Source organism: Dama dama, chromosome 21, assembly GCF_033118175.1.
Source record: "Dama dama isolate Ldn47 chromosome 21, ASM3311817v1, whole genome shotgun sequence".
NCBI lineage: Eukaryota > Metazoa > Chordata > Mammalia > Artiodactyla > Cervidae > Dama > Dama dama.
This window is the reverse complement of record NC_083701.1, coordinates 69,085,322-69,103,483: the sequence shown is the minus strand read 5'-3', so window position 1 is coordinate 69,103,483 and position 18,162 is coordinate 69,085,322. Positions and strand designations below refer to the sequence as shown.

At 38.1% G+C, this 18,162-nt stretch overlaps 1 protein-coding gene across 6 annotated transcripts in view; it reads right to left on the bottom strand.

The window, feature by feature from the left end:
- TRIQK (triple QxxK/R motif containing) overlaps positions 1 to 18,162 on the bottom strand; it is a 101,907-nt gene that overhangs the window by 27,897 nt on the left and 55,848 nt on the right. For 2 of the 6 annotated variants that reach the window (XM_061123802.1, XM_061123806.1), the window contains one exon: positions 11,829 to 11,910. In XM_061123802.1, the coding sequence (XP_060979785.1) occupies positions 11,829 to 11,889 (61 nt within the window). In that variant the 5' untranslated portion in view covers positions 11,890 to 11,910. Of the gene's footprint in view, positions 1 to 11,828; positions 11,911 to 14,458; positions 14,495 to 18,162 lie in introns of all 6 variants that reach the window. The other 4 variants (XM_061123803.1, XM_061123807.1, XM_061123804.1 and 1 more) reach the window with 3 other exon arrangements.

Below are 18,162 nucleotides of genomic sequence, written 5' to 3'. Positions count from 1 at the left end.
AGGCTACACACAAATACAGCTGGCCCTTGAGCAATGCAGGGGCTGAGACACTGACTCTCTGCACAGTCAAAAATCTAGTACTACTTTATTGTCAGTAGTCAGCCTTCTGTATCTCTGGTCCCACATCCATGGATCCACCCAATTCAGGATCCTGTAGTACTCTACTATATATTTAGTGGGGGAAAAAAAAATTCATGTAAGTGATCCTGAGCAGTTCAAACCCATGATGTCCAAGGGTCAACTGTATTTTGCCATTTTATTTACATAAGGGACTTGAGTATCCATGGGGGTTCTGGAACCAATCCCCATGGATAGCAAAGCCAACTATCTGTCTTTATAACAAGAAAAATCACTTAGAACCTTCAGGAATGAAGATTTATGTTTCTCACTAAAGGTAAACGGCTCATCCCACTAAGAAGTTTGCTAAAATAGGAAGATCTAGAATGAATATTTGAGAATGGAGATCATAAATTAAAACCACTATGACCAGCTACAAGACTGACAATAATAACCTGAACCTATAATTCCTTGCTTACTCCTAGAGTGTAATGCCTATCCTCTCTACACAACCAATTTCTAGGGAAAAAGAGCATTATAAACATTTAAATATTTCTTTCTCACAAGAAAGATAAAAGTCTAAATATAACTCAAGATCCTAGACTTGGAAAGTAACAGCCCCTGGCTTGGTTGGAAAATATCTGGGTAGCTTTTGAGAATCTTCTTAGATATTCTTAGGATTATTTCATGATAAAGAACAGAAAGTCAAATTTAAATAACATGAAAATGAGAGAGAGAAAGAAATAGAGGAGAGAGAGAGAGGATAATTGGTCACTGTTGTTTCCAGGAGATAAGAAAAGAAGAGTTTATTCCTTGCTTCAGTCTGGAGTCATGGCTATCTCTAGCCCTGACTCATTCTTACAAAACTAAGAGCAAAGTGGAATGGATACTTTTCCTTGGGATCATTTTAATAGTCTGTATGCTCCAAAGGGTTGTCTCACAAGTTACTTCCAATGATGGAAAACTAAGATTCATTTAATAATATGTGTACAGTTCCCAATTCAAGCAACTTTAACAAAGCAAACTAGTCTGTCTCTGATTTCTGCTGTTAAATACAAACTGAAAATTTACACTTGAAAACTCATCATATATAATCACCAGAATTTCCAGCTTCAAGTCTTAAATAGGGATCACAAGTATCAACTAAAAGCAAAATAATAACTAAAAAAGAAAAACATTTATACCAAAGATATTTGAATTATGTATGCCTGAATTTTTTGATAGCAAATATGATGCCATACATTCTCATAAATTTTATTTATGTGTACTTTGCAAACAATCTGTGTAATATCTGCTTTTTAAACAGAATACTTTAAAAAGTCATTTCCATTTATAATCTGTAATCAGTAGGTGTTATGTATGTTAAAAGTTCCTTTCTTATTATTCCATATAACTAAAACATATTTAACTTTAGCATGAGCACCGTTTTTATAAAGAATCATAAGAACATATATTTAATAAAGATCATAAATAGTTTGGTACCTCAACATTATCATTTACTATTCCTCATATTACATTAATTTAGGAAAGAACAGAGTAATCAATATGTTCTATTTAATTCAACATAAAAAGTTACATTTATGCCGTGAATTATTTTACACTTAAAGCAATAGTCAGTGTTAACCATGCCACAGTTTTACAGTCTCCTCAGTTTAATAAAAGACTAGATTAACTGCTTTTTGCTTTTTGATTCCTTCATTTTGCCCAGAAACAAGGCTGCATCTTTGCCCTTTGTTGATACTGCTGTCTAAGCTCATTATCATGTGAATATCCGGTTATTGTTTTATAACTGTTCATTTTTCAGAAGCTCACTGCCTTTTCCCTTTCTTAGAACAGGAGACTTTACACGAGCCTCACGCATTATCGTCGTGTGGCAGTACTGCTCTTCCTCTGCCTTTGCTGCTTTAAAAATTAATGCACTGTTATTTTCTGAATACTGCATAAGCTGCTTATGAGTACATTATGCTATCAAGCAAGCACATGCAGAAAAGCTTCCTAAACTGTTATTCTTTCAATGAAAATACAGCTGGTTCTGCTTCAAAGGCACATCTTTTCACCTGCAAATGGACTTGCTCCTACACTTATTCCTCAATTCATTGTCTTTTATTTGTGTCTGGAAATCTTTAATTGCCTTTAATTAGAAAAAAGTAAATTCAGTGCTTTAATCTTGCAAATACATTCAATCATAATTCTGTCTGGGATGAATACCAAGTTCTATTCACTCTCTGATCTCTATAACAAAGATATATAATTTATTGTCCATTTATATAGACCACACCAATTAAGATACAATAGAAAAGCTAAGAGATAAGAGTCAAAATATTTGAAAAGAAAAATTTGCAATCTAAATTTAATTACTCAAATGAATTATTAAAAGACGAGTTATTTACAGCATGCCAAAATTACTGACAAATAATAAAATTTGCTAATCAACAATAAAGACTTTTATATTTCTTTCAACATTTTAAAATAATTTCTCATCAACTGCTTCAAATCCCTTCTCCCTTCCTTAAAAAAGCAAAAGGCTATTTGGAACCTTATTTTTTTCATATTATCAAAATTATACATAGAAGAACATTACAATTTGACATAGAGTCATTTTCCAACTATTATAGGAACACAATTTTTAGTTATTATATTATAAATTACAAATAACTAGAAAATTCTTTGCAAAAACAAGGGTCAAGAGTCTTATGAAAGTCTATAGCAAGTTCCAATAGCTATGCCAGTAAACAAAACATCTGCATTTTGATAGCTAGAAGATTAATAAAATCACAAATTACATGATCACAAGCAAAATAACATTGTAATTTTAATCAATCAAGTTGATAAAAGAAAATTATTACAAAAACCAGAAACACAATAATACACAGATCTAACAGATTCTCATCAGCACTGTATACCTTTATACTTAGCTAGTCATACAAAATGATGCTACATATTTACCTAAAGAAACAAAAAGAGGTATTAACTGCAAAAATAATATTTGAGAAAAGTATTTTTCTTTAGATTATTGAGGGATACCTGGGCTATACAGAGGAAACGAGTGAGTTCATCCTCAAAAACAAAAATCTCAGGCAAACTTTTGAAATCACATTACAGAGGCAACTCAAACAATGATAATTTTTCAAATTTTGGACAAAATAACTGGACGTTAATTCTACACTGCAAAGGACATACCATCCATCATTTAATGGCATTAGTACTAAAAAAACAAGCACTTTACTTTGGACTCCTACAAAGACAACTTGGTAAGTTGCTTATGACGTATAAATTAACGTCCCAGAAAATGCATTAAAAATACTAACCAAACAACAATTTATATGTGTAGGGGAGCAAAATTTACCACCCCAAATGTCTTTTTGGCATGCAGATCATTTGAGCTGAAAACAATCGAGGCCCAAAAACACTCAGGAAGAAACTTGGACCTTCTCCTACTTAAAAAAAATTTAGATGGAAGGTGTGCTCTAAGAATAGAGCTAGCACTAGAGATTTCCGCAAAATACGTGGCGCAGTGTGGTGGGAGAAACTCGGTGGTGCCTGGAGATCAGAGTGAACTCTTGTGTTCCAGTATCTCTGCCTGTCTGCCTGCTTAGTCGCTCAGTCGTGTACGACTCTTTGTGACCCCATGGACTGTGGCCCACCAGGCTCCTCCGTCCATAGGATTCTCCAGGCAAGAGTACTGGAGAGGGTTGCCATTCCCTCCTGCAGGGGATCTTCCTGACCCAGGGATCAAACCCAGGTCTTCTGATTCGCAGGCAAACTCTGCCTTCTGAGCCAGGGAAGCCCCCACTATCTCTGCAGGACCCAGAAAACATTTGTTTACCAAACCTTTGCTTTCCATCTTCATGTGAATTGCCTTCCTCTCCTTTGAAATCCCAAACCACCAGCCCCAAGTCCTTCTTTATTTTTAGCTGAAGATGGTATTCAAGGTGAGGGTTTCAGCCATGTGGGTGAGTTAATTTTTCCCAGGTCTCTCCCATGTAAATGTGTTATTAAACTTTTGTTTGATATCTGTCCTGTTAATCTGTCTCATGTACAATATTATGAACCTCCATCCATAGTTATTCAGGCACTCTGTCTATCCAATATAATCCCTTGAATCTATTTGTCACTTCCACTGTATGGGATTTGATTTAGGTCATACCTGAATGGACTAATGGTTTTCCCTACGTTCTTCATTTTAAGTCTGAATTTTGCAATAAGGAGTTCATGATCTGAGACACAGTCAACTTCTGGTCTTGTTTTTGCTGATTCTATATTTGTTGCACCTGAAGGTGAAAGTGAAAGTTTCTCAGTCATGTCCGACTCTTTGTGACCCCATGGACTATACAGTCCATGGAATTCTCCAGGCCAGAGTCCTAGAGTGGGTAATCTTTCCTTTCTCCAGAGGATCTTCCCAACCCAGGGATCGAACCCAGGTCTCCCACATTGCAGTCGGACTCTTTACCAGCTGAGCCACAAGGGAAGCCAGGCACCAGAAGGTGGAGAGGCTCCATAATCAATCTGATTTTGGTATTGACCTCTCTGCCTGTTGTCTCTCATGTTGCTGGAAGAGGGTGTTTGCTATGATCAGTGCATTCTCTTGGCAGAACTCTGTTAGCCTTTGTCCTGATTCATTTTGTACTCCAAGGCCAAACTTGCCTGTGACTCCAGGTATCTCTTGACTTCCTACTTTTTCATTCCAGTTCCCTATGTTGAAAGGGACATCTTTGTTGGTGTTAGTTATAGAAGATCTAGTAGGTTCTTCATGTAGTTTTTTTAGTTTAGTTGCTCAGTCGTGTCCAACTCTCGTGACCCCATGGACAGAGGAGCCTGGCAGGTTCCAGGGGATTCTCCAGGCAAGAATACTAGAATGGGTTGCCATTTCCTTCTCCAGGGGATCTTCCCAACCCAGGAATCGAACCCAGGCTTCCTGCATTGTAGGCAGATTCTTTACCAACTAAGCTACTTCATAGAACCAGTCAATTTCAGCTTCTTCAGCATTAGTGGTTGGGGCATAGACTTGGATTACTATAATATAGAATGGTTTGTCTTGGAAACAAACAGAGATCATTCTGTTGTTTTGAGAATGCACCCAAGTACTCTATTTCGGACGCTTCTGCTAACTGTGAGGGTTACTCCATTTTTTCTAAGGGATTCTTGCCCACGGTAGTAGATGTAATGATCGTCCGAATTAAGTTTGGCCCTTCCCGTCCATTTCAGTTCACTGATTCCTAAGATGCTGATGTTCACTCTTGCCATCTCCTATTTGAATACTTCCAATTTACCCAGATTCATGGACCTAACATTCCAGGCTCCTATGCAATATTGTGCTCTACAGCATCAGACTTTACTTTCACTACCAGACACATCCACAACTGGGAGTTGTTTCCGCTCTGGCTCAGCCTTTTCGTTTCTTTGGAGCTATTTTTCTGCTCTTCTTCAGTAGCATATTGGGCACCTATGGACCTGGGAAGTTCATCTTTCAGTGTCATATCTTTTTGCCTTTTCTTACTGTTCATGGGGCACTCAGGCAGGAACGCTGAAGTGGTTTGCTATTCCCATCTCCTGTGCACCACGTTTTGTCAGAACTCTCTATCATGACCTGCCCGTCTTGAGTGGCCCTACATGGCATGACTCACAGTTTGATTGAGTCAGACAAGGCTGTGATCTATGTCATCAGTTTGGTTAGTTTTCTGTGATTGTGGTTTTCATTCTGTCTGTCCTCTGATGGATGAGAATAAGAGGCTAGTGAAAGCTTCCTGATGGGAAGAAGGCTGTGGGGAGAATTGGGTCTTGCTCAGAGAAGGAAATGACAACCCATTCCAGTATTCTTGCCTGGAAAATCCCATGGACTGAGGATCCTGGCAGGCTACAGTCCACGGGGTCACAAAGAGTCGGACATGACTGAGCGACTTCACTTTCACTTTCACTTTCTGGTGGGCAAGGCCATGCTCAGTAAGTCTTTAATCCAAGCTTCTGCTGACGGGGGGGGGGGGGGGGGCTGTGTTCCCTCCTGGCAGTTTGGCCTGAGTCCAAACTATGGTAGGGGTAGTGGCGACCTCCTCCAAAAGAACTTATGCCAGATGCTGTGCCTCCGGGGACCGCTGCCGTCAGTGTCCCTGACCCCACGGCGGGCCTCTGCTGATGCACACCTCCGCTGGAGACTCCTGGCTCAGCCCTCTGTGGGGTCACTGCTCCTTTCTCCTGGGTCCCGGTGCACACAGGTTTTGTTTTTGCCTCCAAGAGTCTCTGTTTCCCCATTCCTGTGGAAGTTCCATAATCATATCCCACTGACCTTCAAAGTCAAATTCCCTGGGAGGGGAGGGTGGTTTCAGTCTCTTTGCTGGATTCCCAAGTTGGAAAACCTATTGTGGGTCCTAGAACTTTCACAACAGTGCAAGAACTTTTTTTGGTATAATTGTTCTCCAGGTCATGGGTCACCTGCTCAGTGACTCTATAATGGTGACCTCCTTCAAGAAGACGTATGCCCTACACCGCACCTCCCAGGATGGCTGCAGCCAGAGCCCCTGTGGCCACGGCAGGCCACTGCTGACCCGCGGCTCCACAGGAGACACTCAGACACCCAAGGGCAGGTCTGGCTCAGTCTCTTGTGGAGGTCCCCACTCCTTCCCCTTGGTCTTGGTGCACACAAGGTTTCACTTGTGACCTCCAAGCATCTCTGGCAGGTATGACTTTGAGTTTACACTCAGTTGCACCCTTCCTACTATCTTGTTGAGGCTTCTCCTTTGCCCTTGCATGTAAGGTATCTTTTTTTTGGTGGGATTCAACATTTTCCTGTGGGTGGTTGTGAGTTAGAAATTGCTAGGCAGTCAGTGTAGAACTCTGAGACCTAGGTCTTGTTTTCAGTAAACATCTCCCTCCATTAACCTAAAACTATATCCTTTGTCCTGAGTTCCTGGAATGTGTCCTTGGTCAGATAAATTATCAGCACTCAGATCCAGGGAAGGGGAGTAATTAACTTATTTCCATATGCCTGAGGGAAAAACAACTGGTGACCATTAATGTTAAGCCCATATATCTGGTCCATTATAAAATGGCCAGGGTTGGTGGGGGGGACTTAATCTGAGGATCAAGAGAAGATATAAAGATGCTAAGCTAAGCACCTTGACCTTTAAACTGACTGGACAGAAATAACATGATTTAAGAATGGGAGCCAACCAAAAATGTACAGATTAATACTGGTAAAGATATAAAACTGCTGTAATCCCTGCCTTTGGGGGGACTCTGTACCCACTCTCAGTGTCTTTGCTGAGAGCTTTGTACTTTCCTTCTCTCTAATAAATCCTATTCACTTGCTACCATGAGTGTTTGCATGTTTGTGGATTCCATTCTGAGGCTCCACAAACAAGAACTCAGAATTCCCATTTCAGTTGTTCAGCAGCTAGTTGCGATCTGGGTGTTCTCCCAGGAGAAGATAAGCACACGTCCTTCTTCTCTGCCATCTTGAAAACCAAGTTCTGAAAATTATCAAGGACAGGTAAGGAAGCTTTCCTAAGTGACCAATGCACAGAAATAGAGGGAAATAATAGAATGGGAAAGACTAGAGATCTCTTCAAGAAAATTAAAGACACCAAAGTAAAATTTCATGCAAAGATGGGCTCAATAAAGGACAGAAATGCTATAGTCCTAACAGAAGCAGAAAATATTAAAAAGAGGTGGCAAGAACACACAGAACTATACAAAAAAAGATCTTAATGACCCAGATAACCACGATGTGTGATCACTCATCTAGAGTCAGACATCCTGGAATGCAAACTCAAGTGGGCCTTAGGAAGCATCTCTAAGAACAAAGCTAGTGGAGATGATGGAATTCCAGCTGAGCTATTTCAAATCCTAAAAGATAATGCTGTGAAAGTGCTGCACTCAGTATGCCAACAAATTTGGAAAACTCAGCAGTGAACACAGGACTGCAAAAAGGTCAGTTTTCATCCCCATCCCAAAGAAGAGCAATGCCAAAGAATGTTCAAACTACTCCACAATAGCACTCATCTCAAATGCTAGTAAGGTAATGCTTAAAATCCTTCAAGCTAGGCTTCAACAGTATGTGAAAAAAGAATTTTAAGATGTTCAAGTTGGATTTAGAAAAGGCAGAGGAACCAGAGATCAAACTGCCAACATCTGTTGAATCAAAGAAAAAGCAAGGGAATTTCAGAAAAACATCTACTTCTGACTCGTTGACTATGCTAAAGCCTCTGACTATGTGGATCATAACAAACTGGAAAATTCATAAAGAGATGGGACTACCAGACCACCTTACTACCTCCTGAGAAACCTGTATGCAGGTCAAGAAGCAACAGTTAGAACCAGACATGGAACAACAGACTGTTTCAAAATTAGGGAAGGAGTATGTCAAGGCTATATATTGTCACCCTGCTTATTTAACTTCTATACCAGGGTAGATGAAGCACAAGCAAGAATCAAGATTGCCTGGGAGAAATATCAATAACCTCAGATATGCAGATTCTAGTGTTCTTGCCTGGAGAATCCCAGGGATGGGGGAGACTGGTGGGCTGCTGTCTATGGGGTCGCACAGAGTCGGACATGATTGAAGTGACTTAGCAGCAGCAGCAGCAGCAGATATGCAGATGACATCATTCTTATGGCAGAACGCAAAGAGGAACTAAAGAGCCTCTTGATGAAGGTGAAAGAGGAGAGTGAACAAGCTGGCTTAAAGCTCAACATTCTAAAAACTAAAAGATCATGCCATGCGGTCCCACCACTTCATGGCAAATAATGGGGAAACAATAGGGACAGTGACACACTTTATTTTCTTGGGCTCCAAAATCACTGTAAGTTGTGACTGAAGCCATGAAATTGAAATATACTTTGCTCCCTGGAAGAAAAGCTTGACAAACCTAGACAGCATATTAAAAAGCAGAGATATCACTTTGCTGACAAAGGTCTGTCTAGTCAAAGCTATAGTTTTTCCAGCAGTCATGTATGGATGTGAGAGATGGACCATAAAGAATGCTGAGTGCTAAAGAATTGATGCTTTTGAACTGTGGTGCTGGAAAAAAACTCTTGAGAGCCCCTTGGACTGCAAGGAGACCCAACCAGTCAATCCTAAATGAAATCAGTCCTGAATAGGCATTGGAAGGACTGATGCTCAAGCGGAAGCTCCAATACTTTGGCCACCTGATGCAACGAGCTGACTCATTAGAGAAGACCTGATTCTTGGTAAGACTGAAGACAGGAGGAGAAGGGGCTGACAGAGGATGAGATGGTTGGATGGCATCACCAACTAAACGGACATGAGTGTGAGCCAACTCTGGGGGATGGTGAAGGACAGGGAAATCTGGCATGCTGCAGCCCATGGAATCACAAAGAGTCAGACAAGACTGAGCGATTGAACAACAATAATGCATAATAGAATCCCTAGAACAATTTAGTATAAGAAGAGGAATGAGACTTTACAATTATGTTACTGTCTGTCTTATTTTTTCTTTGCTCTTATACGTACGAATAGAACTAAATCAAAGGGAAAGTATGCAATGATTATAGAACAGAATACTTTAGATTTTTAGTATGTTTACTCTTAAAAACTGATTATTAGATATAATTCAACTTCAATAAAAATCCTAGCAGATGCTTTATCTTTTCTATTATCAATGATGACAGAAATCAGAACAGTGGTTGCATATGGGAGGGTGGGATAGAGACATAGGAACTACTTGAGAGGATGGAAATGTTCTGTATTTTGATTGGCATATGTGGTTACACGGATATATACACTTGTCAAAATTCTAACAATTGCTTAAGAGTTGGATGTGAATTGTTCCTGAATATGTCTATTCTTTATTCATGTGGTTTCTCACATCCTATTTGATCAAACTTCAACCTGGTAAGTCAGTCCTTCTCTCTAAGTACATAAATAATACAACAACCCACACTATTACTGATATAGCATCCCATAAGTGAAGGGAAGATATAAAATCAAATATCATAAAACTTCTCTCAAGAAATATATAGACAGAAATACTATTTTTTATTTTCTCTTCATCTCTTTAGATGAAGAGATCAATTAGATGAAGAGATCTTTTCATAAGACTTTTGATTTTATTTTTTATTATAATATAGGAAATAAAATTCCATGGACAGAGGAGCCTGGCAGGCTATAGTCCATGGGGTTGCAGATTTGGACATGACTTAGTGACTAACCCATGGTCACACACAGCAGTAATAGCAATGATCACATATTATACAGTAAAAGGCATCTCCAAAGTAAGTCACTTCAGTCATGTCGGACTTTTTGCAACCCTATGGATTGTAGTCCACTAGGCTTCTCTGTCCATGGCTTTCTCCAGGCAAGAATACTGGAGTGGGTTCCTATACCCTCTTCCAGAGGATCTTTCTGACCCAGGGATCAACACAGCATCTCTTATATCTTCTGAATTGGCAAGTGGGGTCTTCACCACCACTGCCACCTGGGAAGCCCTTTTAATGTAATAGTTGTTTGTTTTTATTTATGTATTTAGATTTCCACTTATATGAATTGCCTCCTTATATTTTCTGCCCATTTTACCATTGGGTTTCCAGATTATTTTATTTATTTATAGTAGGGCTTGATTTAGGGCTTCCCAGGTGGTGTTAGTGGTAAAGAACCCACATGCCAATGCAGGAAACATAAGACAGATGGGTTCAATCCCTGAGTCAGGAAGATCCTCTGGAGAAGGGCACGGCAACCCACTCTAGTATTTTTGTCTAGAGAATCTCATGGAGCTTGGCAGGCTACAGTCCATAGGGTTGCAAAGAGTCGGACATGACTGAAACAACTTAGCGTGCATGCATGCAGGGTTTAATCTTTCTACATGTAAAATTTTAATTGGTTCTAAATTTTAAATATTTTCCCTTTGTCTGCATCTCCTTTGTTTTGCAGAAATATCTTTTCCTTTAGGAGTATACTTCATGTATCATATTTATAAAACAGGTATATAATCTTTTGGTACCAATTACTTCAACTTATTTTGACTTGTAACTTCTTTGTTTATCTGTTAGTTATTTAGAAGAGTTTTTTAAACTATTTATTATTATAATTACTTTTTAATTTCCAAAGGGGTGGGAACAGGTGAGAACAGGAAGGAACATGTAAGAAGAGAGAGTGATGGGGGGGCATCAAAGTTAACTTTTTGACTTTTAACTGATTTTTAATTTACCACACTGTTCAAAGTTGGAGTTGTAGGATATCGCTTCTATAAAATTGAGGAGACTTGGTCATGACCTAGTATGTAGGTAATTTTTTGTAAATACTCCATGCATTATTGAAAAGATTGGGTAGGAAATCCTGCACAGTCTAAATCAGAGACAATTCCTTTTATCTTTCTATGCTAATAACTAGACTTCTCTCTAGTTCACCATTTTACTAAGGTTAAATTTTAATGGAGAATTTTGAGGCTATCACATTATTGCCACTAAGAGTCAACAGAACTGAAAGATTTCACAAAGATAAAAAGAAATAAGCATGATAATATTAAAATTACTGACTACACACAAGCATACAGCCTTAAGAATAAAAATAGAAGTCTTTTTGCTTTTACCAAATCGATAAAAACTGTAAGAGCTTTGAAAAATCCTAAGTACAAAAATATATTTCTTTATAAATAAGGCTGTGTTTTTGTTCCTTAAAACCTCTGTGCATTCTCTTGTTATTCATATTCTGTGCATCATATGTATGAGAGAAAAGTTATTTTGATAATATCACACACACAATTGCTTTTATTTCTTCATCTTAATTCACAAGAATATATCAAAGGGAATTCATTGCTTACCAATTTGCTTTCTGTACTGATCAACAGGAAGTTTTATAGTGGAGGCATCTTTTCTGCCCATCTTTGATCTCCAAGATGCCTGCTGCAAAGAAAGAAAATAATTATGATGAAGTCCTAAAAAAATAAAAAAGACAGTTTAAAAGCTTCAAGAATAATTTATTTCATAAAATCCGCTTTTAAAGCAATGGGTAAAAATTCATTTGACGTATTCCCATTCAGTTCAGTTCAGTCTCTCAGTTGTATCTGAATCTTTGCCACCCCGGGGACTGCACACACCAGGCTTCCCTGTCCTTCACCATCTCCTGGAACTTGTTCAACTTAAATCCATTTAGTCAGCGATGTCATCCAACCATCTCATCCTCTGTCATCCCTTCTCCTCCTGCCTTCAACCTTTCCCAGCATCAAGGTCTTTCCCAACAAGTCAGCTCTTCTCATGTACAGGAGCTTCAGCTTCAGCTTCAGCATCAGTCCTTCCAATGAATATTCAGGATTGATTTCCTTTAGGATTGACTGGTTTGATCTCCAAGCAGTCCAGAGGACTCTCAGGAGTCTTCTCCAACACCACAGTTTGAAAGCATCAATTCTTCAGCACTCAGCCTTCTTTATGGTCCAATCTCATTCACATCCATACATGACTACTGGAAAAACCATAGCTTTGACTAGATGGACCTTTGTCAGTGAAGTGATGTCTCTGCTTTTTAATACACTGTCTAGGCTTGTCATAGCTTTCCTTCCAAGAAGCAAGTATCTTTTAAATTCATGGCTGCAGTCACCATCTGCAGTGACTTTGGAGCCCAAGAAAATAATGTCTGTCACTGTTCCCAAAATTATTCCCATTGAGAGAGTGAAAGTTGCTCAGTCATGTCCAACTCTTTGCAACCCCATGGACTGTAGCCTGCCAGGCTCCTCTGTCCATGGAATTCTCTAGGCCAGAATACTGAAGTGGGTAACCATTCCCTTCTCCAGGGGATCTTCCCAACCCAGGGATCAAACCCAGGTCTCCCACATTGCAGTCAAATTCTTCACCATCTGAGCCACCAGGGAAGTATGTTATTCCCATTAGATAGTGGGAAAAAAATACAAAATTATTTCAAATAAATTATCAAAAAATACAAAAATTACAAAATTATTTCAAATACAATTGCTGGTAATTAAATTACCCAAATGCTTGTTCTTGGTAACATTCATTTTATCAAATACTATCAATGCTCAATTAAACCACACTGTTATAGAGCTGAATATGGTATTTAAGTTGAGAATTTCAGCCATTTTGGTGAGTTACTCGGTTTTCCTGGGCCTCTCCCATGTACACATGTTATTAAACCTTTGTTTGATTGTCTCCTGTCAATCTGTCTCATATTAATTCTTATACCAGAAAGAAGAAGCTGTAAGGGTAGAAGAAAATTTCTTCCTCCTGTAGTCTACATTATAGGCCCTGCTTGATTTAATCCATAACGTATCTTTCAAGTCCTATTCTTGTTATTGAATTTAAATATTGTAGCACAGAATGCAATCTACCAACCAAAATCCATATTCTCCTTTTCTTGCTGGCACTATATTTCCTAGCTTCAAGCCAAACATTTCATTGAATTATTGTCAGTAGAATATGAATGGAAGTGATGTGTGCTACTCCAGACCTGCACACTAAAAAATCTCCCCGTGTTCTTTTTCCCCTTCCAATTGGCTAGAAGGGAAACAATCCCCAAACAAACCCTAAGGGTATATTTGTAAGGACACAGAATCTTGATCTGCTTGGGATGGAGGAGGGTATTCTCTCACTTACATACTACTACTGTCGACTGAAAAACTGAGAGTTAAGACAACATACCAAATAACTCTGGGAGACTCCTCCACAAAGGCAAGGCAGGAATCCAGGATATATAGAAGTTTTTTGTGACAAAAGACCAAGTTGGAACATAACAGGATTATTATTAATAAAAGAAAACCAGATATGTCAAGTTTAAGAAATTTAGCACTTTTCTATGTAGGGGAAGATGCAAGAGGCTGAGTTCACTGAAATCATTCCTTTGTTATGCACTTCAGCTATCTCGGGCCAGCACCCTGTGTTTGCTCATCCCGAGCTTCCTCAGGTACACCATCAGGGGCGGCTGCAGAGGCTGACTGCTAGGTGGGCTTGGCAGTAGGCAGCCCACTTGCCTCCATCCTGAGTTCCCTCAGGGCTCACCATCCGGGGCTGTAACGTAATGACTTGATGGCTGCAATATCCTTTGTTCACTGACATGGCAGGCAATATTTTAGTTCTCACCCTCACTGTACTCTACTGAAAAAGAAATGAAATTCTATTGAGACCGAATCATGATGTTGGTGGGGTCTATTATAGATGTTAGTGTTCCTCAGAGTGGGGCCTGGAAGTTGTTCCTCACTGCTTCTAGGAAGGAGCTACAGGATAAAGATGAAGTCGGGTAAGAACTAGCCAGTTAACAAGCAAAACCATGAGGGATGAGAGGGCCCAGTAATTTGGGAACGAGTGTGGAAAAGGTGACTTCTAAATACCAAATAGGAAAAAATAAAAATTAATGAGGTCTTGAAGAAAAAAATGCTCATTAAGATCTTTCAGTTTTAAAATGGAGGAGGGGACCAAGAGTAGATCAAGAATGTTCCTTTCTCACCTGAATCTATTGATCCAAATCACCTGGAGGCAGCCTCTATAGAAAGAGAGACACAGGAGGTCTGATGTTTACAAAGAAAGCAGACTTAAGAACGGCTTCTAGGAAAGAAATTGCAGTGTGACTACTGGCACATGGAACTAAATGGAAATGGTAAGAATGTTATTAAAATCTGAGGGAACTGTATTTACAGGGAAACCAGAAACTTTGTTTAAAAAAGTCTGTGAAGGAAAACCAATCCTTGGCCCTCTAAACTTAAACCAACAGAGTGTTGCCACCAAGAAGGCAAACTGTGGATGTGTAATGCACTGCACATGTGACCAGGAAGAGCAGACATCCGGAAGGCAGAGAAGGGAATTTCTCCAAAAAGACCATAATTAGAGGCTAAGCAAGAAACGCCTACTGTCAGTATAATGGGCCTTCTCAGTGGTATCCTGTACAACATGGATCAATGGTCCCACTGTGTTTCCCATCTTTCCTTTCTAAATGGGAACAAATATCAGAGATATGAAGCAGTTATCTGTTGCTTCCCTATTATTTATTAGAAGCCAGGTGAGGCTGGGGGACAGTAGGTAAATTTCATTATCTATAAACCTCGAGGAACCACTGACTGTGTACTGGCTTGAGAACTATGACTTTGGAGATGGGAGAACATTAGGATTTCCCTACTGGGCAGGCAGGAAAAAGGATATGCATGACTAACTCATAATCAGAAATGTGGAATTTAGGAAAAGCTATTTATTAAATTGCATGTTCTCCTTTTTTTCTTTCCTGGTCACACTCAATTACATATTTCAGCTTCCTGTGGGCATGTGACTGAGTTTCAGTTAATGGAATATAAATAAATTAATCTCCTGGAGAAGGGAATGGCTACTCATGCCAGTATTCTTGCCTAGAAAATTTCATGGACAGAAGAGCCTGGCAGGCTATAGTCCATGAGGTTGCAGAGTTGGACATGACTGAGTGACTAACACATGGTCACACAGAGCAATAATAACAATGATCACATGTTATACAGTAAAATACATCTCCAAAGTAATAATTTCTACCTATATGTAAGAAAATCATAAATTCACCTAAAATTACTTTTACATTCATAATAATCTTCAGATTTAATATTACAGTAATATCTAGGAATGTAGACATAGTTAAACAAAAAGTCAAATAAATTGTCTTCATATCTCATAAACCATGTAGTTATTACATCTAAGAAAACACATCCTTAAAATTTCAGAATTGAAATCAAGACATCACCTAATCCTATATTCTCACTTGGTATAATTCAGAACATTAAAAATAATTCTAATAATACAAAACCCATAAATAATGTCAATAATTTCATTATATTTTATTCATATAACAATCTATTTGCATAGTGTTTTGCATTTGTTAATTGTAGATAGGACTCAAGTTATTTTGATCTTGATTGTGTAAGATTAGACAAGATATCAATACATTTTGGGAAGGAAGTTAGTTTAAATGAATAGAGGCACCATATATTATTTCCTCCTTAATTCCGCACCCCCCCACCATGGAACAGCTTGAATGTTTAAAAAGCAAGTTACTGAGGCTACTTACCAGCAGAGTCACTCACTATGTTTCCCTCAAATCTTTCCTGGTCATTTAAACAAACATCTAAACAAACAGAACACTTTGGGCTTCTCTAGTAGCTCATACGGTAAAGCGTCTGCATGCAACGCAGGAGACCCAGGTTCGATCCCTGGGTGGGGAAGATCCCCTGGAGAAGGAAATGGCAACCCACTCTAGTATTCTTACCTGGAGAATTCCATGGACAGAGGAGCCTGATGGGCTACATACAGTCCATGGGGGTCACAAAGAGTCAAATAAAGATAACACTTTAGAGGCCAGTATTTTCTTCATTTATTACCTGGAGTAAATTTTAAAAATGTCAGGAACTCATAGAGACTATCTTTTCACCAAAGTAAATTGAACTTTATTTACTTTAAAATGTACTTTAAATAGAAAAAACTATACCAAAAGTTAAAAAGCTAAATAACCTAAAGTTTTATCAATGTAAGGGCCTATACTCTGTGAATGATACATTTTAGGTATATGATAACCTGTGAATATAAAAACCTTAAGAAAATTTCAACCTAGGGGAGACATTAAAGAGGAACTAGTTTTAAATGCATGTCCCTAACTATTTAGGTGATTGGTAATCCCTATGTAAAATTTCAAAAATTTAAACTTTATTCTTGTCTTTGAAATTATCTTCTATTTTTTAAGCAAGGTTACATTTTAACAAATGTTGAAACAAACAAAAAATGCCTAGAGGACACACACATGTGCAAATGGCTCACATTTTTATCAATATTAGTTGCAAAAATGCAAGAAGATGGGAAATATTTTACTTTCCTAATAAACACATTGAGCTATTTTAAAAGACCTATAGGGAAACCCATCCATGTTTATGGTGAAACTGTCAATGTCTCACACATCTAGAACCTCTAAAATGCTCTGACTTTCTTTGTTCTTCAAAGCCTTGCAGTAATCATCATTCATTTCTATTGCTTTGATGGTTAGATAGCAAACTCCCAAGAAATCCAGGGAGACATTAGCACATACAGCCACAATTTCTAATAAGACAGCTATTTGCATATCAGATCAGCCACAATTTAAAATGTGTTGTGATAGATGTGGAAAGGGAATAACAGATTTATATTAGCATGTACAATACCAAGATTGTTTTCACAATTTAATTCCTTAGAGATTACATCTCATCACCTTCCTTCATAAAGAAGACTACATTCCCTGAGGAATTAACTTGCTCTGAGATCCAGCTAAACTAAAATATGGATTAATAAGATAATATTTATTATTTATGAATTTTGCTGTAGGAATGATTTCAGATTAAATCATCAGAGAAGTTTTTAACATTCTTGAAACTTGATAACACATTTTTAAGGAAGAAAAAAATGCTAATTTTATTTAATGCCTAAATTGCATATTAAAACAATTCATAATTAACTTTACTTGATTAAAACTGCATGTTCTTTAAGACTTTTAAAATTAAAGAGAATACTTAGTTTTTAATATCTTTTCTTAACCTAAATTTTGCACTGCAATTTACTATCTGTATTTTTAAGCATAACATATGACCTTTAAAACAAAGATAGTGTTATATTCAATCACATTCCAATGAACTTATTGTATTGCTCATTTATACTTCTCTTATGAAATCTAGAAAGTACATGTAAAGAAATAAGAAACATGAAACCTTCACATATGTCTCTGCTTCCAGAAAGAGAATTCAATCCAGACCATGACATTTAAATACAGATTAAAACATAGGTTATTAAAAATATTCAACATGACCACGAAAAAATAACCAGCTAAGTTAATAAGGCTGTGAGACAGAACTTAAAAACAAAAACAAAAAACCCTCTTACTTAAGGATAAAGTTATAAAGAGGCCAAAAACGTTTGGCTGTGACTTGATCAGAATTGAGAAGCACTTATGAAAATACAGTATTATGCTGGATGCCGGAATGAAGAAGGATAAATATCCCTGATCTAACATTCCAGGGTAATATTATAAAAACTCAAAACTGATCATGTAATTAACATACTTAAGTCATCCAAGGTGATGGCCTTTTTCCCTATAAAGCAAAACTCCTTAGTATAAAGAACTATTAATGGTTCAAGTTATCATTTGTTCCCTACTCATGTTACTGTGCACTATCAAAT